At 45.1% G+C, this 23,333-nt stretch overlaps 1 protein-coding gene across 1 annotated transcript; it reads right to left on the bottom strand.

The window, feature by feature from the left end:
- Positions 1-12,914: 12,914 nt before the first annotated feature.
- Positions 12,915-22,324, bottom strand: SCNN1D (sodium channel epithelial 1 subunit delta). The gene is made up of 12 exons (XM_009812910.2): positions 22,005-22,324; positions 20,896-21,148; positions 19,230-19,423; positions 18,172-18,275; positions 17,589-17,752; positions 16,915-17,013; positions 16,178-16,295; positions 15,546-15,624; positions 14,855-14,912; positions 14,021-14,076; positions 13,602-13,677; positions 12,915-13,328 (listed from the first exon to the last, which is right to left on the bottom strand). The coding sequence occupies exons 1-12, from the start codon at positions 22,322-22,324 to the stop codon at positions 12,915-12,917; spliced, it is 1,935 nt and encodes a 644-aa protein (XP_009811212.2).
- Positions 22,325-23,333: the final 1,009 nt, after the last annotated feature.

The following is a 23,333-nucleotide window of genomic DNA, read 5'->3' as shown; positions in this document are numbered from 1 at the left end:
TACCAGGCAGAGTTCCCCATCTTCCTGCATTACATCAGCAGTGATACACAATCATATTATTTTTCACCCGATACATGTGTGACTTCTCTTTTTTTTTTTTGGTGTACTGGCTGCTGTCATGCTGCAGCCCTTAGTGGATTAAACCTTTGCAGGTTTGTTTCTATGGATGTAACTGTGTCCTCAGATACTGAAGCAACCGCGATCCAGCTCTTCACTCAAGATACTGCCCTCAGAGACTGAACCAGCAGCACTCAATGTCCACCCACACCTCTAAAAGTAGAACAATAAACTCCACTTAGATTCTGGTAGGGTGTCCTCTCAGTTCAAGGGAGAGCCCCTGCTTCCTTAGGAAAGTGCTGTCCCCTGTTTTGCTGCAGCCAGACCGCAGTTTTCTGTCTGTGCAATCTGGGTATTACAATCCATCTTTGCCTTGTAGCTTTCTCATTCCTGTTCCCTTTGGAGCTTTGGGATGCACAGTACCAAGTGCTGAGTTCTGATCTCAGTCCCAGTTGTCTGTTGGGAATCTGAAATGGTCCTAGTGACTGTGCTGGAACTGCTGCGGATCAATGGCAGTGCAAAATCTGGCCCCAGGGCCTTTCCAGCTTCCCTAAATAATAAATAATCTCCTTCTATCAGTCTTGGAAAATAAAAATGAATGAGCTTGGCCCCATCAGCCTTTCTATCATTGGCAATGCCTTTCATGGCACTTTCTCCCTCTCCCCACTCTTTCCGTCCCAGGAGGCCAGCGCGCTGCGTGCGGGGCGCTGCTGCTGAACCGGGGCTGTGTAACTCCCGGCTTGTGTGAACCTGCCGATTCACAGCCTGCTGATGGGTCGGAGGGGGAGTGCACCGTGCGAACCTGCATTCTCCCTTCTTAGCTGTTCAGAGCCTGGGCTGAAACTATCCTGTAGTCTTTGACCAGGCAATGCTCCCTCTGACCTCTTCGCCGAGCAGAAGCTGTAGGACGTGCCCTTAACAGTTGGCAGAGGGCAGATCACTTGGTCTGTGTTCGTATTCTGTTCAGCTGTGGCACCCTCAGGAGTGATTCAGGACAGCATGTGGGATGAAGCAGCGTGGGATAAAATGCCATCATTGCTGCAATTCAGTTTCAGAGGAATGCTAGGCTGTGTAAATCCTTAGTTCAGAGGACAATTTCTTTGTGAGTAGGGACCGTGCTCTGATTGTAGCTCCCACATGTGACCCTGGAGTCGTATCACCGAATGAAGAGGGCTGACTCCAGGCTTACACCTGTGTAAGTGATCCCAGGCAGGTGTGCACCGTGCATAGCTGTTGCTGCAGTGCTGCTACATGGTCTCCTTCAGTTTGTGTTTAATATGCCCTGGGTTAAATACCTTTCTTCTTGATACCCTTGTGAAGGTATAGCCAGCATCACTGCCCACTCAGCATTTCTTCTGCGGGATTACAGAAGGTTACCACTTTACATTCCCATGGGGCTTCATCTTTCAGTCCTTTGCATTGGACTCTTCTTTCTGGGCCAAGTCACTCTAAATTTAAATGGCCTTCCCCACTGAGCAGGGTGCAGCCTTCGCTTGTGTGTCACTGCCCCGTTTGACACCCCTTCCTTGTCAGTTGAGCCCACTTACTCTGCAACTGGTGGTAGTGTTACTATCGGTCTCAGTGGGGTCAGGAGCAAATCTGTAGTCTTGCAAGTCATCTGTGTGAAATGCCCTGCAGACCTCACTGCTCCGTGCAGAGCTGGGACGGTGCTGGATGGTGTTATCCGGTGAAACGAGTCGTGGTGCTGAGCCTGCTAGCAATACAGCAAAGCCCTTAAGCACGTGTCTGCCTTCAGCAGGACTGTGCTGCGCTTAACGGTGCTGCGCTTACGGTTGGATCATGCGGATCACCCAGCGGCACCCAGATCAGCACTTAGAGTGCTCAGTACAGGAACCAACGTCCAGCCAAGAGCTTGCTTTGCTTTCTGGGTTAGGAACGGAGAGATTCCCTGTAATGAAGTCTCTTTGATAATCCTACCCCATTTTATACTGATCTGCATCAACGTAGACATTTGCTGGTGCTGATGTCCCCTCAAGTTGTGCCCTTTCCTAGAAAAAGGCCACACTGAATCAAAGCTGGCATCTTTCAGGGTACTTCAAAGACCTTGAAAGTAAAATAGATGTTTCATCACTGCCATGGTCCTACTCTGTTAATGAATTTCAGCATGATCATTGTCTAGCAATGTTTTTTACATGTACAGCAACTTAAAACACCCCAATTGGTTTTCCAGCTTTTCCTGAGAAGTTAGAAATACGACTGATCCTTTCTGTAAGCCAGTGAGAACTGGAGACATGGCTTCCACTTTGGGTCATTTTATTTCACAGTCAGCACTAGTGGCTCATGAGAACAATAAGAAAATCATGTACAGTTAGGTCCACTGAAGCGCAGACTCACTGCTGAAGTACATGAAGTTAAAGCATATGTAAATACTGATGCAAAAAGCAGTGTCTTGCAAGACAATTTATCTATTTAACATGTATTGGTACTTTATTTAGATTCAATGTATAAAGCAACTTTGTGCACTTTTCCTACATACAGTATTGGGGGGTTTTATGTTCTTTTGTTATGGATTTTGTGCTGTCTTTTTTAATCAGTGAAATTGTTAAGTATTTAATTTATTATTGATGTGCCCAGAGGACTAGTGCAATTTTTATTCAATACAGTTTGTCTGTATTTAATGTCAGGATTTTTTTTGTAGCATTGTTAGGGAATATTTTTCAAAACCTGCCTTTTTTCCCCCCCACAATTTTCCTTTCTTGCCCCCCACTCCTTTTCTATTTTCATTATACAGCTCATGAGGCATTAAATGCTTCTAGTTTGAAATATAATCAAACACTTTAGTACATCCTGCAGTTTCTAAAACAAAAAGGTTCTCCAGGAAAAAAATGCCAAGGAGGCACTTCTCAATGTTTTCTGTGTTTATTTGATTTTTTTTTGATTGGGGGACATGTGTGCGCGCGTGTGTGCTTAGAAGTTTGGAGGGGAGAGTGGGGATGTTGTACAGAAAGTTTGTTTTGAGCAAAGTAAATGGCCAACCAGGCTACAGGGAAGACTGGATATGAACACTTTCTTTTTTTTCCTTCTTCAAATACAGCTGTATTTGTGTTGTACAATCTTGTTTGAAATATCTAATGCCAAAACTGCTCTCTTTTCATTCTTCCTTTCTTTTCAAAGAGTGTGTATGTTATCTATATGACAGTAACTTGGTTGCAACCACAGTTAACATGAGGAGATTTGCCTTTGTCTAGAAAGCAACATGCCAGGCATTGTCAAAACACAAATGGACCCACACCATTGCCTCAGCCATGCAGATTCTGTCACCTTTTGAGTTTTCGAGATCTGGGTGAATATTTATAGACCTGTCCTAGCTTTTGTTTGACTCGACCCAAACCCTGTAACCAAGTGCCTGGACAGGTAGTCTAGGTTTGAATCTTTGGGGTCTGCCACATGTCTCTGGTTCCGAATGGGATGACTTCAGGTTGCTGGCAAGTTGAAATGATACCCTCTGTGTTCCCTCTCCACATGTCATCCAGGGAAGCCTCAGGTTATTTTAATATTGCTGTCTCTGAGATGGTCTCTGCAATGTGAAATTTCTTTGAGCAGTCTAGAGGAAAAACATAGAATTGGAAGAATTTATGTCTTTAAAGAAAAAGATTTGGCAAACCGAGACTGTGATCAGCGTAAAATAGATCAGTAACATCTCAGACCAGCAAAAATGGCCATTATTTATGCAAGAGAAAACCAGGACCTCCTAAAGAAATGCACTGATTAACTTACTGTCCAGTGGCCACAACACAGCTGTTGTCTTCTGCTGAACTGCTGTGTTGTTCCTGTGCTGCTCGACTGTCCCTGAACCCACTTCTCTCTGCTCACTGCCCGAGCATCATTGCTTTCAACCAAAGACAAAACAGGATGAACGGATTAAACGTGATATGAAACCATTGGTTAGCTGATGACAAACATCTGTGTGAGTGTGCGTGTGTGTGAGTGTGCGGTGCTGTTACATGGAGAAGGGGGCGTGGGGGAGAAGGGACTGAGCAGAAGGGAGGGTGAGAGTTTCTTGAGATTCCGAACTCTAGAGTGCTGTTTCCATAGGAATGTGATTCATAGCAGTCTGCCTGCTGGTTCCTCAGCCTTGTAGGGAATTTGGGCTGGGGTACATCCCTTCTGAGCTGCATACCCAGTGCTGTGTCAGTGGGCAGAGAGGGCAGCTGAAGAGTTACGGGGAGGGAAGGAGGGATAGAGGTGGGGGTAGTAGCCAAGATAGTTTCCGAGGCACGAGGAGGGCCATGTGTGTTTCTAGTGGGGCAGGTGAGATGGCTAGAGAGGCTAGCTGAAGTAGGAGCACGTGCTCCACAAACACTTCTCGGCACCTCCCTCTCAGTGAGGGCCCTGAAAGAGCAAGTTTAGTTTGTACGTCCTTGTGCTCCGCTGGCTGACGTGTTGGCAGTGGCCAGGTGGTTGCCTGCGGCTTGTCAATGGATCTGTAGGTCTGTCTCAGTTGACTTCCACCCATCGTGTCCCTCTAACAGCACACGAATGTTAGTGTGGATTCCCCATCCTGGGAGCCCTCTACGTGCGACCTGTGGCTGCTGAATCGCAGAAACAGAGTAAACCTTTCTTACTGCAGGGTTACAGAGGCTGGCAGCCTGGCGTGAAAGCCTTTGAGATGAGAGAGCCCAGCCAGCCTCTTCCTGGCTAAGGCTCCCATACCTTCCTATCTAAACAGCACAGAGAGAACGAAGTTCTTTAGCCAAGTCAAAGCTGCTAAGTGTGGTTGATTAATACGGCTGTTACACACTGAATGGCTGGGCTGCTGTACCAGGGGCTGACACTTGCTGTAAATATGCTATAACCTATTAACCTCCTTCACTTGCCTGCTTTCAGTACAACTTTGTAACACGTTTTTTAATTCCCCCTTTCCCTACACAGCCTGTACTGACTATAACTATGGAACCAGATATTCTGTATGTTATTATCTTTGTACAATTTTAAAACTGTTGCTGTGGTGTCTGCCTTTTTTCCCCCTCCCTTCTCTTCTATTGTCTCTTGAAACACTGTTAATAAAAATCTAGATAAACTCCTTCCCTCCTCCTTCTTTGGCTTGATTTATTTATGTAGGGTTTCTTGCCTTGTTGCCTGTATTAACTGGATCTAGAAAACCTTTTTAACCTGTTTTCCTTCTCCTCTGCAACCCACAGCTTGAATTTTATGGCAGTGAAGAGATGGGAATGCCACATAAATAATCTGCGTTTTTGTTTGGGTTTCTGTGACACTGTCTTGTGATAATGTGATTTCAGGGTGCTTTGGAAGAAGGCTGGGGTAAAGGTGACAGGCTCAGATCACCCCCCCAACCCACCCATTCATGTTTCTTCAGAGTACCTGAATCAGTTAATGCTTGATATGTTACGAGCTCTGCTGATGGCTATCCTGTAAAAGGAGACCTTGCACTAGATGAAAATATCAGTCTTCTGCACATGGACCACCATTTCCCACATACCACAGTGCAATCCTTCCCCCGTTGGTTTTACTCATACTGTGTCTCTGTGGCAGAAAAATAAAAGAAGAAGAAGAAAAGAAAGACTGGCCTGGCCTCATGATTTCTATCACACTTAACATGGAAAACAAATGCAGAAAACCAAAATTGTGGAATAACCTCTTTTTCCCTGGAGGGACAAACAGATCCCAATTAATGAATCCAGGTGGGCTTGTGAACTCAGTGAAGGAGTTAAATAGGAAGGATACTTTGAAATCAGGAGCATTACAGTCATTTAAGGCATTTATGGAAGCAGAGGTGCATGGTCTTACAGTAAATTTATAAGCACAGAGCTTGGGAGACACCTGGCTCACTCCCCACCCTGTTAGTGACGCCCGCTGCCACCCCTTTATTTTACAACCTTTCGATTTCCTCTCTAAAATGGAGACTATGGTCTCGCCCAACCTCGCAAGGATAAATACACTGAAGACTGAAATGCGATTACAGAAACCCAGATCTCCAAAAGACTGTTTCTTTCTTTTTTTAGTTATTGAGGATTAAATGCTTAAATATCTTCAAAAATCCGGGACTAATACTTTACTACAACAGAAGGATTCTTGTAATTGGAGTTATATCTGAGTGTTGCCAGAACAAATATTCTACCAGTATGCAGGAGGATTAGTGATCTCACTGAACAAGGACAGATGAATGATTTTACCAACATGGTCAGGCTACTGGCAGGAGGTAATAGCAATTCTCTGTCCCACTGTCTGAGTGCCATTTTGACACCCATCCCACTGGTGTCAAAACTAAGTCGGGATCAAAGAGGAGAAGTTGTGGCTCTTACCTGGTCTCTGCACCAGAACTCAGCCAGTTCAGTGCTTACTTACCTGTTGCTGCCAGGTATGCGTAATGGTTCAACAGCAGACTCATTCTAAATAAACCCTGGAGAGACGAGTCTTCATTGGCCTCATAGTAAAGCTCCCTGTTTTCTATATAGTGTGCGAGTGTAGGTTTTTTTCTTCTCCCAGAAAGGCAGTACATTTTATTTAGGGGAGATGGGGAGGAATAGGTGGCAGGGGAGCAGGTGGAAATGCCGGGAAGCTGGGACGACGCACACAGGATGAAAGGCGGTGCAGGTCCTGGAGGGTTGTCACTGGTGGGAGGGGACAGCGGTCGCACAGGCTGCAAGGCAGAAGTCACTGTAGCATTAGGATGTATTTGTATGCACAGGACAGTGGCAACAGGCTGAGACCCACCAGTTAAGGAGGGGCTCAAGTGACTGTAATCAGAAGCTAACAGGTAGGTCAAGTCGGTTTTGCGGCAGGCACAAAACCATCCATATCCTGAGCATTGCTGTGCCTGAAAATCAACAGATCCTGATCAAAGCCTGCCTGACGGTAAGGCTCATGTTGTAAGCCTTTGCCACCTGCGTGTGGATAATGCTGAAGACTATTATTCTCAAGACCTTTTGGGCTGGACGTTCTTCATATACCAAAGAGAGACAATTCTCACATCCCCCTGTGCTCACCCATGAGCTGGGGTGGAAGGGGACACCGCGGTCACAGAGGGACCTGTCCTGCGAGCTTGCCGCAAAGGAGCGGCTGGAGGAATGCTTCTTGGAGGGTGCCAAGGGGTAGGGAGCACTGCCAGGAGAGTGAGGGGAAGCTGCAAGCCTTCTCTGTCCACCCTCAGCCAGCTGGACACACTCCCCCCCAGACCCTTCTCTCCAGCCGAGTTGGTGAGGCAATAGGAAGTTACACTGCATCCTGCTGTCAACTTGGCTTTGTGGCACCAGGTTTTTGTATTAGCTTTTCTCTTCCCTCAGCACTGCAGCAATATTGGCAGATGACGTCCCTTGGAGCTACGCAGCTCCTAGCAGCTGTGGATCTACCCTCTCGGTGACTCTCCAGGACACGTCTTCTGTCAGACAAAGGGGACAGGAGCTCTGTATGAAAGACTAAAGGTAGCTGCACCTGTGTAGGTGAATACCTGGGATCCTTCACTTATCTTTTCCCCTGTGGCTACACGGGTTCATCACCAGGTAAAAATGAGCTCAGCAGCCCAGTCTGTGGCAAAAATTGCCCTAGAACATCAAGCAGCAAACATACAAGCAGAGATATCATTAATGGGATGCGGGTGCCTAATTATCTCTAGAATTGCAGCATAAATCTGAAACCATTCCTGCATCAAGGGAGATTCTATCATAGAACCACTGCTGGGACACCTGAACTCTTTGCCTTCACTCGTGGTTTGAACAGAGCCTTGCTCAGCTGTCATGGAGAGTCGTTATTATCTGACAGTGCCCTTCAACACGTTGTTGTTTTGTTCCAGTACAGGTGGACTGATGTTGTACCTGCCATGACAAGCTCTAAAAAGTCTGGCTGCCAGAAGAGAAGCCAGACAAGCAATAAATCACCTTACCTCTGTTCTTGCTGAACACTGTCTCCAGCAAAGCAACACCAAGTCCTACGTTCCTGACCGCACGAAGCTCCGCAGTGGCACGACGAAAGACCTTTGCGTTTCAGAGCACCCAGCTCCCAGAATAGCTCTCTCCTTCAAGCCTTAAGTCTCTCTACTGTCTCTTGGGCTTTGGAGAGAAGTACCAATAATATGAAAAGGGAGGAATTATCCCAAATCTGATTGTGAAGCAAGAGAGCATGTTTACATATGCAAGCTTGTGAATAATCCTGTTCTTATTAACAAAGAATGGAAAGCCAAAACAGTACCCTCTGAGGCAGTGCCAGGCTAAAGAGCTTGGCTCTGTCTCTGTTTCACATTTAGAGCTGTCTCTTAGATCCAGAAAAGTCATGACTTCCGAGTGAAAATGGCCTGATGCACCATGATCTCCACGGGTGGGAAGTATCAAAGCAAGGCAAAGCAAAACTATTGGGACTAATGCCTCTTCCTGTGTATTTTTGCAGGAGATGCTACCTACCTGGACATCTTCTGGGAGTTCTCTCACATGGCTTCGAACAACCCTGAGAAACTCAAACGGAGGAGCCTGCATTTCAGCCACTCCTGCAGATAGCCCCCTCCCTCCCTCCGCCAAGACCTTCTCCCGCAAGGTCAAGCTCTGAGCTGCCGGAGCTCCGTCACTGCAGAACGGCAGAAACGTCGGAGCGGCTGTAACAGGCAAGCTGAGCTCAGCTGCTGCAGAAAGATGTTCTCTGTTCAGACATGCTTCTACCAGAAACCTGTGTTTTCCCTGGTGTCTGCTTTCGTGCCCCGGCCAGGAAGATGACAGACGTTCCAGGGGTAATTCCAGAATAGGGATGCATTCAGGCTGCAGGCTCAGGTCCCATGCCCTGCAGTTCCTGAATGCAGTTTAAAATGAGTTAAGGCGATCTTTTAGCTCTCAATGCCCTTTCTACATTGCTATTTCTAGGAAGATCTCCCCTTTCTGGGTGCGTGCAAACACTAGCGCTTATGATACTGCAGCAGCGCCCGCCCCTAAAATGAAGTACAGGTCCTGACCATTGAGTATGCCAGGAGGAGACCAAGTCTGAAGTGCTCTGAAAACTGAGGAAAAGCACATGCCGCAGAGTCTTAGTTATGCTGCTTTGCGGCCGCGCCACCGGAGCCAGACTGCTGAGCCACCGTCGTGCTCTGAGGTAGTACCACCATGGCGATGGGACGCGATTCCCTGCGGCACGGGGCCCTCCACACGCAGACCTCCCATCCCCTCAGAGGAGAAAGCCCACCCAGGACACAGCACCAGACCACCACTAAGCCACGGGGCTCCCGGTCCCAGCCAGGCCCCTGCAAAACCTTTGGCAAAACCACTTCATTTTGCCGCGTAACGCACCTCTTGATACCTCTACCCCTGAGTGCTTTGAGACATTTGGTTTAGCACGGACCAGGCAATGTAATACCGATCCCATGGAGACTTCACAAGCAATATCGAAAACAGAATCCAGCTCTTTCCCTCAGGGGCTCTCTGTCTCCTGCTAGTTGTGCATCTCACTGTTAGGAGAGTTGTACTCTTCCGTAAGGCACGGCTTTCAGTATTATTTTTGTCATTTTTATTAGTTTATGTCATAGTTACCACAAATAATAAAAGGTTATGTGTGGACTATACAGGTATAGGCACCATGACATAGTAAAGTGCATTGTCAGAATGGTATATATAAACTATGACATGCTGAAATGTAATATATCTTATGGCAGAAGAAATGTATTTTTTTGAAAAGGTGGGAGTGAAAAAATCTCACATGCAAACAGTATCTATGAACTGAGAATAAAGAGGAATTTTTTTTAAATTCACACACATTTCCTCATTCTTTCCGATTCTAGATCTTTACATGCCAGTGAAGCACTTTAGTATGAGGCAGTTTAAAGTATGAAATTTATCTGGCACAGGTTTATGGCTTGAAAAGAGGAAGCTAAATGAACGTTTCTCCAAAGAGACAGAGGATTTTAACTCTCTTGGTAGCCCTTCCGTTTTACCTGATTAAGACACACTCTAATTTCATTAATGCTATTAATGACACACACTGGCAATGTGGCAGCTTAATAGACGCCTCAGCCCTTCTGACAAGATGTTTCTGCTAAGAGACAAGCCTCCAAACATCCCCCTAACCAGACAGCAGAACGCAGCTTTCACAAGCCGACACAGAGACAGGGACCCAAGGAGAGATGCTGCTAGAGAGCATGGAGCTGCGCAGGGGGACGTGCAGCCCGTGAACGGGCTGGGCTCCCCTGCCCGTGGCGCCTTCAGGCTGATGGGCTTGCAGGAGGGCAGCTGCTCCTTGGGCTGCCGGCAGCCTTCTGGCCATGCTTGCAGAAGAGCTTGCCATGCAGCTTGCAGCAGGAGAGGGACTTGAAACAACCTGCTGCATTGCCTGCTGCTCAGCTTTAATTTCTGTGACCGCTATCATAGAAGCTTTCCATCAGGAAGAACAATAGCCTGGCAGTTAAAGAGCTGGGACTCTGGGTTTATACCTTTCTATGGCATTGCTGTGCGATTCTGAGTATAACAGGGACTCCCATTTGTGCCTCAATTTTTGCTCCACACTGGAAATGCACAGCTCAGATATAAGGAGCTCCAAACACGACAGGTATTTCAGTGATGATACCACAAGCACTAAGGAATCACCTTAATGAAGAATTTGCACGTCTGATTTCTCAACTACAGCAGGCTACGGGAATGTTCTGTAATAAAGAGGTAGCTACTAAGCTGAAAATTAGTCCACACCCTCAGAGAAGGTTGCTCTAAGGTACCTTCAAACTGGATACCTATTACTTACGCTTCCACTAGCTTAGAAGCCATTATTTTATTCTACTAAAGGTGGCACAAGCAGATATGAAGCAAATTTTCCCCATGTTCCTCTCCCATAGTGAACTCCCCTCTTTTGCTCTTCCAGTCTTATGTCTCTGTACTACCATCAGACATTCCCTGCCCTCTCGCATACCGTGCTGCCAAGGCATCTCCCTCCTGGCTTGCAACACCCCTTGCTCTTCTGGGTCTGCACATGTATAAAGCGAAGCACACACCCCTGCTAACAGATCCCTGTCCCGTATTGCCACATCCCTCTTGTTCCAAATCTGACCACAGACAAGACATTGCCACTTGATCCTTGGCCCTGCACTCCTCTGTCCCCAAACTGGCTCCTCCTGGAAATTATATTACATGCTGCAGAATTCTGCAGTGATTTTTTTTGTGTGCATTAGGACCAGTATAAAGATTCTTTCATCACTTCCCATTTAGTCCCAGTGGTAACAAGTCTGGGAGTTCCGAGAGGGGCTTTCTTTTGAGAGTGAAGTGTATGTGTATGCACATGTATAGATGTGTGTATGCCGAAGGCATTGTAATCCTTCAATAATGACTGCATGGCATCCACTTGAGTCTTCATTCCCAGATGTTCTGCATAGAAGTCTAATTCCTTTGCTCTCTTTCTTGTCCGTAGTGCTTTTTTTCTTCATTTCTTCTCAACAGGGTCACTCGGACTACAGTATTGCATAAAATCACTCTTGCCAGTCAGCAAAGAAGCTCTATTGCCCAGTGCAGAAGACCCAGAGAAAAGGCTGAATCACCCACTGCAATGGAGCCCACACATTCATTGTAACTTGGCTGGCGTATTACAGCACAATTCATTTGGGTTTGGGCTACATCTCTGTAGATTCTCCTTGTGAATGAAATAAAACCAGAAGAGCGGCAGGGGCAGCCCTAGGGATCCAGTGAGAAGTGCTGCAGGGAGGAAGTCCAGGCTGTTAAAAGGTTCTCAAGCGAAAAAGTGAGACTTTTTTCTTGGTGCTTGGTTCCAATGATGTCAGCAGCAAACTGAAGGCTCTGAGGATCCCACCTCCATGTCTGGAACCAAAACGCTTTTCAAGATTTGGCCCTTTGCATTTAGGCTTCTGCAAGTAAGGTCTGGACATCTTGAAAAAGACTTTTCCAGAGCCAACGCTTAGCAGTAACCATTAGGCAATAACAAATCCAAATATTGGTTGAAGGCAAAACAAAGTCAAACCAAACCCCCAGTCATAGGCTGTGTTCAGTGCATTTTATTATTTAAAAAAGTTACAAAACAAAGCTCATTGATTTCTTGTTAACTCTTGTTTTCTACAGGAAGTCATAAACAAGATTATGAGTAAAATGCTCCTGTGCAAACATCATCATCAAAAATAAATGTGTTATTTTATGTACACATAAGTTACTGTCAAATATTAACATTAAAACATCTCTATTTATAAATGAACTGCAACAAAAATGCAGCATTGTTTTAATCTTCTAAATAACTCAGATGCTTTGTCTGTGACATAAAAAAGTTATCAACCCCATTTCTTCTCTTTCCTCTAAGATAGTAAGTCTCATTTGACACAATCTGGGTTAAGTCTAAAAGCATCTCAGCAGCAGCATTCTGTGCATGGTCCACAAAATGCAACAGTAATAGGTTAAGGACAGAGAGGTGTCTTGGAAGCAAAGCTGTAATCAGAGCCACCTCTTGTTATTACACGCTCTGCCATCCTCAGGACAACACTGATATGAGGACACACTCCTTAGCCTCCACTGGAGAGCTTTCCACTAACAGCCAGGCTGACTTTTCTCTTTTGTGAAATGTAGATGGGCCTGTCTGAAGCCACAGGCTGATTTCCTCACAAGGCTTTAGAAGTTAAAAGCTATGAATAGGCTTTTGTGAGGACTCACGACTGTCCCAGAGAGTAGAAGTACAGTTCTCCCCTCCCCAGACACTCATTAGGAACAAAAGAACGTCGCATGATGCCTGAATCCAGGACACACAGACAGTTTAATAACGAACTTGTAATGGCTGGAGGAGGACTGCCAAGCTCAGCAGTGTGGTGTTTAGGTGCTCACAGATCTTGGATCCAGAACGTTTCTGTTTGCAACCTTTCTGACAGCACCTGAGCGTTGGGGGAGTTTCAAGTCTCCCACTTCTCTGTGTGCACAAACACACCCTTAGCTATTCAGTTCCCCGTCCAAAGAGCTGTCCTTCGTGTATCTAAATCCATTAAGCACCACATCTGGGCAAACCTCTGGCACTTCCACCTTGCTGGAGAGCGGGTGAAGATGCAGGTCACTGTTGTTGTCCATGGCAATAGTCACTCCAGAAGGGTGAGTATGAGCAGAATCATCACCTTTTCCAGCTTCTTCTTGCACAACTCGGTAGTTTTCTAGGGTCAAGCTCACACTGGGGATGGTAGGAGTGTGAGCTACTTTCAATGTCTTCTTTGACCTGAACCTTTGGTAGCAGAAGAGGAGAGACAAGACTAGTGTATCTATAAGCAGCTCAAACATTTCAACTACAGACAACACTGAGGATCCAAACCAGAGACTCCATTGGCTTCCCATGCTGGACAGAAGCAGATTCTCCTGTGGAAAGAATCAAAGGAATGTGTTTATCAAACACAGCAGAGCTCTGGGAACATGAAATTATTGCATATTGCCAGCAGGTCAGTTAGCTGCTTGCCATTTGGGGAGTAATTTTGTGTGACTGTGTAAAATGTGAAATTTCCAATTCTCTTCCTTAAGAAGAATAATCCCATCGCATCTTGGGGGCTGTAAACAATCCTCCCTCCAACCACACACAGCACACCATAACTAACAACAGGCAACAATGTTTTGAGCTGATGTAGTGCAACCCACCGAGAGTAAAGGAGACTCGTTCACAGACTCGTAGTTCAGTTGCTGGTAGAAGATAGTCACCTTGGCAATATCCTTCCTGCATCGGAGAAAGGGAGCAGTTAGCAACAGTGGGATGTCCACATGTCATTCACCTGGTGGAAGGTACTGCTGGCATTCTGGGCTCCATTTTACATGCTGATTGCTAGGCAATAGGTTTCCCCACTCACTCAAGCTTTCTTTCTGAGCGTGTTTAACATAAGCTTGGAAAAAGGTTACAGAAGTGACTGTCTTACAGTGTCATGAGGAAAGATGGGCAATTTATTGGATGACCCTGTACATTCTTCTCTTGTCCTTCCTTTCCAGCCTAACATCTACAAATTCTGCAAGGATGAAGAGTTAATCCATAGTGTTAACAGGAGTACCTTCTCGCAGTGACTAACCTGTTGCTGGTAGAGTTATATCCATTCTGATGCCTTAGAGCCTGGCGGATCCAGTCCTGCAGCAGAGTATATGTATGTTATTGGCAATCCTCTCTTCTGAGTCTTTGTATGTTTAATATTTTGTAAATGTAGATTTCATACGCAATAAAATGGCTATTGCAAATAATAAAAAAGGATGTAATTGATTGGTTTATAACACACAGTGATAGCTATCAAGTAGTAGCTGTATTTGCCAGAATAAGAAAGAAATACAGGCTGATATTTTAGGTGTGTATAGTATTCTGGTTCTTAAATTCTGCCTTTAATGGCAACCCAACCAAATAATTTCCTCTTTTAAAATGTATTGGTTGTATTTACATCTACATTATCACCTATTTCACGTGAATGAATTACCTGGTCATACAGCCTGAATGCCCATTTAACATTTGAAGATGGTAAATGGCAAGAGGACATCTATTGCCTCACAGAGTTTACATTGCGGCCTTGCAGCACCTCACAAACAGTAATAAGTGAGTTGTTACACCGCAACACCCACTGGAAGCAGAAAGTCATTAACGCCATTTTGTAGGTGGGAACTAAGGCAGCGAGGTGATGTGCTTAAGGTCACGAGAAGTTTGGATTAGAACTGGAATTGAATGTACCTCTCCAGCATCTTAGTCTGGCATCTTCACTACAGGGTCATTCCCTTGGGCCCAGGTTTTGGACCAGTTCGCTTTATTTGCCACTTCCATTGCTGCTGCCTGAGTCATTGTTTTTGCCCTTAACTTGAATGTTCCAATAGCCACAGTAAATACAGTATCCCCTCTAAACACAGCAGTTGTCGGTATGGACTACCTGAGACTTCGCTGATGGCCATTTAGCTGTCCCAGCAGACACCTTGTACAGTGATTCCCTGATAAGATAAAAATGGAGATCATGATCGCTATGGCTCCTGGCATTTAAAAGTGAGTACAGGAAGGAGTTTAACAATGCTAACTACTTGCCCAAAGCAGAAGTTCTGGGGGCAGCTCTTGAGAACTTTGGAAAAAGCTGTGTAAATCAGCTTAACAAATAAAATCAGAGGTTGCCTGAAAACTGTTCAGGTCAGGAGGAAAACTAGAACGGTTTCAAAATCCTGACAACTTTTCTGTGATGCATTCAAATTGTTATTTTGCTTTACAATTATGTCTTTCCATTTCAAAATTGACCTACAATAAAAAAGATGAACGAAGACAAGTACTATAGATTGAAAAATGACACAAACAATTTGGTTTGGGCTTAATAAAACATTTCAGTGTGATTAAAACAATTTCCCCTCTCTGCTGTCATGCACACACAAAGTTCTTATTTAATTTGTCTAATGCTGTCAACTTTTTCCTTTGTCAGCATCGGGGTTCAAACATCAAACTGAAATCTCTGGTTCAGAAAATGCCAAAATTCAGTCGGCCAATTGGTCCATAAAGTTTCCACTAAGTTGCCTACATTTCCACTGGTGTAATTTTCCTCTGCAAGCTGGCATTTATTGCACTCTACTTTTGTGACCTACCGGCAAGGCTTGGGGCACTGGTCAAAACAATTCAGGTGATGATTTCTGAGCCTGTTGTACAGCTGGTAAAAGCAGTGGCCTGGTGAAAGAAATGGGAGGAACACACTCAGACACTTCCTCAGGAAATGGAAGGCTACCAAATAGAAGGCTACCAAAACCTCTGCCCTCACTTGGCCTTCCCAAGCATACAGCACTCTCCGAGAGAGACCTCTTTTTGCCTCACTCTCACTTGGGAATGGTTCCAGATGGCTGAGCTAATCACCTGTGTGCAACGCAGGTGCCTTCCCTGTAAGGATCTGCTGAGGATAGGCCAACCAGAAAACCAAGAGAAGTTATTCAAAGCTTTGTCTTACACCAGCACAGCCACCAGTATTGGTGACATGAAAGAGCTTGACCCTGTGTTAATGTCCTTAATAAAGGGATGCTTGATAGCAAGACTTTTTATGCATTAACTTGGTATCCATGCAAACACACAGAAAGGTGGCTGCCACCTGGCTGGATTCAGTGATGTGAGGAAATAGTCTCAGCTGGAAATAATAGGCACAAAGTAGAAGGGCAGTCATGTAACCAGTGACTATCGTAGGAAGGTGTTTCCTTCTGACAAGGACAAGACAGCAGTCTTTGGCTCTTACCCCATGCAGGCTGCTTATTGTAGTCACAGTATTCAGCACCAGGAGGCAGTGGATAGTAGTAATAACCACAGCCACATTTTCGAACCATTATGTGCTGAAAGCAGGAATGCAAACAAGCCTGGAAAATAAAGAAGGCATAAAAGATTGGATAAGCCAGAAATTCTCAAGTGTCCAAATCTTCAGTCTGTAGCATGCAGCTTCTAGGAGACAACGTATGGATTTTTTTGCTGCAAAAAGACACCAGCCATTACTAGAGCATGATGATGCAAAAGGTTTTCACTTTTCATTCCTTGGCTTTACCTCTGAGAACAGTATTGCACTCAGTGAGATAGAATTTTCCCCAGCTCCCTGTTTCATTATGCCCAGTAACATCTCAGTTACACAGCCCAAGCATCTAGAGCCAGGAGCAACTACTTACACAAATAGAGACCTGATGGCCCAAGAACGTCCTACTAGAACAGTCCAGCTGCCTTGACTGGCTCACTGTCTGATCTCTCTTGTGTTACAAGGAGGGAAGAGCCCAGTGTCTGGGACCAAGTATCCCCCACTCAGTAAAACACATTCCAAGGTACAACACCCTGTTTGTCAGCTTCATTTCAGAGGGGTGAGAATCTCTCTGTTATCTCCAGCAATGAACCTGCTGATTTGTAAAAGCTCTCTGGAGGGTAAGGTGTGACTTGTTTGCTGTTCATCCACTCTGAATAAGCTGGGGCCTCAGCCAGCCACTCTGACAATACCTGCAGGGTGTAGGAGTTGTTGTACAGGAGTTTAACATTCACATCATTGCCATTAGTCGTGCATTTCCCATAATTGCCACCCAGGCGATTCACCTCATCCTGTGGACACAGAAAAGAGGCCTGAGTGATTAGGAGCTTTAATTGGACCTAGCCATCACCATCTGAACTTAACTGGATGGACCATCATATAAAGGACAGGAAGTGTAGTAATACGCGTGAGCAGCAAAGCTATACCTTGCTAATAAAACAGATACAGTAACAGGGCAAGGGTAGGAAAGTGCACACGGTCAGTCACTGGTTCAGCTGACAAGCAGTAACTCATCAGGTCAAAATAAACAAATCACTTCTGAATGTCTGTTCTCATCCTAACGTACACATGCAGCCCCCTGTGTAGAGCTGGAACAAGGTGTAAGAGCCTCAGTGTAAAACAAATCAGGGCCCAATGTACTGAGGACCAAAAGGCCACTTGCACATTTGGAATAATTTTGTTTTACCCATGGGAACCTGAGCACAGTGAAGAGGGAAAATGGGCTTGCAAAAATAAACATGCACAGTCAAGAAGCAAACACAAGAGTCCCACAAGTCTGTTGTATGAGTCAATGTCAGTGTTCAGCTCCTCATGACTTTCTGCAATCAGAAGGAAAAGAAACAATGCTCTTGAGCAAGTGGCTAACCTGCTGAATGCCTATGGTAGTTGCAATGCCTGGTCTGATGTCAAAGCCTTCATGCTCAAGGAATGGTGTCTGATTGTGGTTGTGTATCATCACTTTCACACCTGCTACTGTAGACAAGAGTGGGATGTGATCCCTCTGCTCTGCTCTCAGGATAAGGGAAAGTCCTGTAAACCAAAGAAAAAGGAAGCATATAACAACTTATTTTGGGCCAAAATAGGAACACCACCACCTCTTAATTCTCAGCACTGATCAAACTGCTCTTAGCTCACAGAAGAGCCATTCTTTTTCCTTAGAGAGCTGATGAGCGGTCAGGTAGCAATTGCACCAGCCTATTCCAAAACTGTAAGAATATTCTGCTTGAAAAGTAAAATAATATTCTGCTTACTATAAGTTAAGATATGGCTGATATGGCTATCATCTACATGTGGCTAGTGAAGCAAGCAAATACAGTATATAATTTGTGCCACCAGACTAGAAGAGAGGGCTATACATCAGTAAGTCATGCATAGAAGACATACATTTAATTCATAGCCAAATTACATTAACTTTAGGTCTTCTTCCCACCCTTTGCCCAATAACATACCATAAGGAATTCCTGGTTTTGTAGCTGTCCAAAAAGGATCTGTTCCCTTGCTGTTAAAAGTATAGCAGCTTCCAAAGACAGGGTGGTGAAAGTGAACATAGTCACTGAAATCAAGAGAGATTTTGATGGGTTTTAATTATGAGTGTAGCAATACTTTTACTTCTATGTAGGATGTGTTCTCTGTGTGCGTATACACAGAGTGCCTACGGGAAAGAGTTGTTAACTCACTGGAGACAAGGAAAAAAATCAGGTGCAGAGGGATTCACTGCTCACCCAAGGTTACAGCCAGAGTCGCAAACACGGGAGTCAAACTCAGAGTTCTGACTTGCTTTTCCTTCCACCAAGTAGACTAAATTTTTCCCTGCTTGTTCCAACAACCAGGCAGGTTGAAGTTCTGAGCTCTAATCAATAGGAGAAACATCAATTCTGTGCTCTAATCAATAGGAGAAATAGATTCTCTCCTTCCTTGTTTTCTTAAAAATTATACCACTTACTACGATCACGCTGAACTTCTCTGGCCAAGTCAGCCTCCACATTCAACCAGTTTATAAGAGGTCTTAAGAGCTGGATGAACACACGTACAAAAATGATGATGCTCACCATCGAGCGCACAGGCGGCAATGTATTACATGAAAGCATCAGAAACACTACGTGCAGAAGAAGGTAAGAGTCAATTGCCTCCAGGAAAACTAAGACAGGACCTTATCTCATAAAACGACCTACAGCAAACTTTGTAGACCCCATACAGTCAATGCATCTTTGCACCAGTAAATCTTTAACTCCTGTTGAATTTCTTTTAGGTGTCTTTGACACCCTAAGACACTAACTCACAGTCACAGAGGTAAATCATGGCAGAACACTAATTTCTAGGTTCCTAGCCTCATGCTCTGATCATGAAAGGCTGTTCTTTCTTTCAGTCAGATCTCCAACAAGGACTATGCCTGGCAGTATGCCATGAGGTGCAGTGCCTGCACTGCCTGAAAGTGTAGCTCAGTTTCAGTCTCCCAAGTCCTTGAGTTCTGCTGAAATCACAATTAGCGTTTCAAGAAGTAACATACCTGGGTCTGCATGGCTCCCCGTCATACTGACAGGAGTAGACCATATCTTCTATTTGCTCCTCATGATCAGAAATGTTGATTATAACTGGTAGCTGGGACATGATATTCATGTAGTGAAACCTGTACCATTCAAGAATTGCATCCATCCCAGATGAATAGGTCTTGTAGAAGCAACTCCCACCTGTGGCATTGCACTGGAAGAAAAGAGGGGGAGCCATTCAGCACAGCCAGGACATGACAGCCTAAGGGTAACAGAGATCAGGGGGTAAAGGCAATACTGGATACAGCGACAAGGGGAACCTCTATTCTTCCAGAAAGTGAAGTCTCTGATCATTTTAGTTATCACAGAATCACAGAATGGCTGAAGTTGGAATGGACCTCTGGAGGTCATCTTGCTATGTGCTAAGCACCTTCCCTCCTTGAAGCTGCATTAGGTGTGCTATTTCATCTCAGGGGGATGAGTGCAGGGGAAAAGAGGCAGGAGAAGAGAGCAGACAAGCCAACTCAAGTACCTTGGGAGAAGGAAGGACAGGGGTGGTGGGAATCCTCTACAACCCATGAATCATGAACTGAGTCCCGAGACGCCTTCTTTGTTCTTACTCAGGCCTTAGACAGGTGAACACCCACAGATTCTGGTGAAAGTATGCCTGGTGAAGGACTTCAGGACAGGGCAGGACAAGAACAACCAGGCAAAAAATGCTGGCCTTTGAAGCCACATCAGTCTCTCTCTCTCATAGCTTCTGCTCTTAGATCTGTGCTAACCCTGTTTTTCATAACAAGAATCTGAAGCACTTGCATTCATCTCCGAAGTCACAGACACACATTTATTGTATTCATCCTCTTGATTTGTTATTGCCATCTTTCATTTTATCTGCAACATTTCCAGTGTCCCCAGTACCACAGCATTTAGACACTGCAAGAATCCTCACATGGTGTTTCTGTTATTTCTAGGCTCACCTGCTAAGTCTAGATATTTTGGCTGTTTTTAGAGACGGGTACAATGATTCCCACAGCCTGCTGCTACCATTCTCTACTGAATTTGTCACTGCGAAAAGGACTTCACAGGTGGGTGGGCTGTGTAAGACCGTCGGTGTTGCTATTGTTTCACTTCGCAAGAGTCCTGGCAACCAGCATAAACTGTTCGAGGCAGGGATGGGCTCTCCTGAAACATCCGCCAAGCTGTCATTACACAGCACTGAAACTATTTTTTCACTCATTTTTTTTGAATGTACCTTGTGAGATCTTTGTCGGGGCCCCGAGCGCACTCACAGGCCTTAAGGGCCCTGAGCAGCCTCACCTGGGGCCTCCACCCACTCCCTCTGCCCACGGGCCCAGGAGCTCACTTAAGCCCATCTCGGGGCCTTCAGCCCCTCTCGGGGCTGCGCCGTAGGGCTGCTGCTGTGCTCCTGCCTGTCGATCCCGTGGGCTAACTTCAGGGCCTGATCTTGGACCTGCCTCATCGCCACAAACTTGCCTGATGAGCTGGACTCTTGGTTGGACCAGGCCACCGTCTGTGAGCTTTCCTCGCTCGCTCAGGTACCGGGGGACGGGCCCTGGCCTGCCCTGAGGGCAGGCTCCCGCTCCGGCCCCTGCCCCTTGGGGAGCAGCCAGTCCTCTCGCTCGTGTCCGTAGCCAGGTTAAAATCTCAAAGATTTCACGCACTTACCAGCCTGAAGCCCACGCTGGAATGCTTCTTCCCTGACCTGTTATTGTGGTCAGACATTCTCAAGAGCGAGAAGTTTTGGCTCAGCTTGAAGCTGGATCTGCTGAGATTGCCCATGCTTGACAAGTCTTTTACGTGGATATTTTTCTCATTCATGTGGAATAAGCTGGCTGATGTGTTGATGCCATACAAAAAAGCGATAGATTCCTCTGCCATGTGATCCAATTGAACCAAATGTTCACTAACCAGTTCAAATCTGCAAGGAACAGAAATATTAGCTGTTTGTGAATATCCACGTTTCTATTAGACAAAAGCACTCTATTTTATGTACCCTCACAGTACCCATGGAAAGGCTACTCTCCTGGTCTCTGCAGTCCTTGCTGTCTGTGTGAGAAAAGCCAGCAATCAGGGTGCCTATGCTCAGCATACCTAACTTCAATAAATTAATTTACTAGGAGCTCCGGTTGCTGCATTTCCAGTTGCTGGATCCTCCGTTGAAAACCTCAGAGCTTGTAGCCACGCAACATCAGCTGCACAAACTGGCCTTTCTGTCAGCCAATTAGATAATTATTCCAAGGAAATTACATATTTCCTTTACTATGTAATTTGAAACTTCTCGATAACTTGCCACTACTTTGTGAGCCTTGTTTGACAAGCAGGGCCACACAGGTTCCACAGAGGTTATATTGTTTCCTTAAAGCCATTCTGCAGTACAAAAACCCAAGCAGAATCAGCTCTAGCATGCATGGTCCCAGAGATCGGTAGCATAGTTATGAATGAATACACACAGTAGCCATGTTTTTCAGGGAAAGACTTTTTATCAGAGCACAAAATCGGTTAGCAGCTTGAACCAAGTCACAAGGTAGAGTTCCCTCTATCCTGACTCAGTGCATGAAATAAACTGCTACATGCTGTTGCACAATTCCCAACAAGATCTTATCTTAAAACCAGTTTGGAAGTAACAATAGTCCATTTCTACCTCTGTAAGGCAGAGAGACCTCCCTCTCTCTACCTTCAGCCTCCTCCGGGCTGGAGTCATAAGGCTGCTGACCCTTCCTGAACCCTTGTGACTGTGAAGACATGACTACAGCCATGGGGAAAGCACGGGTTACCTGTATGGGTCCAGGTTGCAGATGGTAATTGCTGGAAACATCTTGGGCTCTGAATGCATTGACATGGTCAGGACAACAGGGTAGGCCCAGTACTGGCTGAACATAAGTGCAAACTGCCAGTATAACATCCCAAAGCTGGCAAGTAAAAGCAGAGTCCAAAAAGCTGTCTTCATCCTGTTGCTGTCTGAGCATACAAGGCGGATGGTGCCGTGGATTGTTGTGTTCTTACAGAAGAACTCAAACATGTCCTTGAAGGAATCATAAAACTCAATCAAGCCTTCTTTCTGCTCCTCTTCATCTCTTGCCACTTCCTGCTCCATCCTCTAAGTCTGTTTCTGTTCAGTAAAAAAGAAAAAATACCTTATTAGCTTGTTAGAAAGACCACGGCCAATCTACGGATTCTTTCAAACAGGGTGCCACTGAGCTTGTTATCTGCAAAAGCTGAAAATAACTGTGAGCTGACCCTCATCTGTCTTTCCGGAGTTTGGACGCCAGGAAGTAGCAAAGAGGTCAAATGTTCTGCATGCTGCTGCCGAAGTAACTTGAGGGATTCTACCACACTTACGCTATGACTTCTATGTTAGTATGCATATGCAAAGTTAAAGTGACTAATATACAAGCTGCTGAGAAGTCTGCAGCCAAAGGGGTGCGTAGTTTTCTTCTTTCTAAGAACACTAAGGACCAACATTTAATTCTGAAACAGTCTGTCACCATGCATTAATACAGATCTGTAACTAATTCATCATTATGAGTATATCGCTAGTGAAACATGCTGGCCTATAGGCCTGAAACAAGATTGTCTCAGAACTAGCAATATGGATTCATCCCTATATCAAGGAATCAGGATAAATCCAACTTTCAAGTGAACGAAAGGGGCAAATTACAATTTGGTTTTAATTTTTGCTGTATGATCTCTTATTCTGCAGAATGGAGGTAAACAGGATTAATTTCTGAATCCCTGAAACAGAGCCACTTCCAAGATGGAATATAGTAGGTATTTCATAGTTCAGATGAGCAGAATCAGGTATTTAGGAAAGGAAGTGGAGAAAAACACCACCTCAATTGAAACCACAGAGGGGATTAACCAAATTAGGATGTGGATAAAGCATTGCAGATACTACTTAAAATAAAATGCTCTTGGGTTGTTTCTGAAGACCACAGAAATATGAATTACTGCTATTAACAGAAATTTTGCCACCTATCTCTTAGATAAATAGTTTCTTTCAGGGATCTAAAAATCTTCTCCTCTGTATTTTACAGAAGTGAAAAGGAAGCACAGAAACTGAACATCACCCGAGAAGAGTGGATCAAAATCCGTGTCTCCTTTGT

This window comes from Gavia stellata, chromosome 27, assembly GCF_030936135.1.
Source record: "Gavia stellata isolate bGavSte3 chromosome 27, bGavSte3.hap2, whole genome shotgun sequence".
Lineage (NCBI taxonomy): Eukaryota > Metazoa > Chordata > Aves > Gaviiformes > Gaviidae > Gavia > Gavia stellata.
Note: the sequence above shows the minus strand (reverse complement) of the source record. Positions and strands in the feature narration are given on the sequence as shown.

What these genes read in the sequence shown, in the direction of transcription:
- SCNN1D (XM_009812910.2), bottom strand. Translation starts at nt 22,324, where the DNA reads ATGGAGCAGGAAGTGGCAAGAGATGAAGAGGAGCAGAAAGAAGGCTTG. An exon ending in AAAACCAGGAATTCCTTATG is followed by an intron (nt 17,753 to 18,171) that starts GTATGTTATTGG and finishes TTTGGTTTACAG; the next exon opens with GACTTTCCCTTATCCTGAGA. An exon ending in ACGAGTCTCCTTTACTCTCG is followed by an intron (nt 13,329 to 13,601) that starts GTGGGTTGCACT and finishes TTCTTTCCACAG; the next exon opens with GAGAATCTGCTTCTGTCCAG.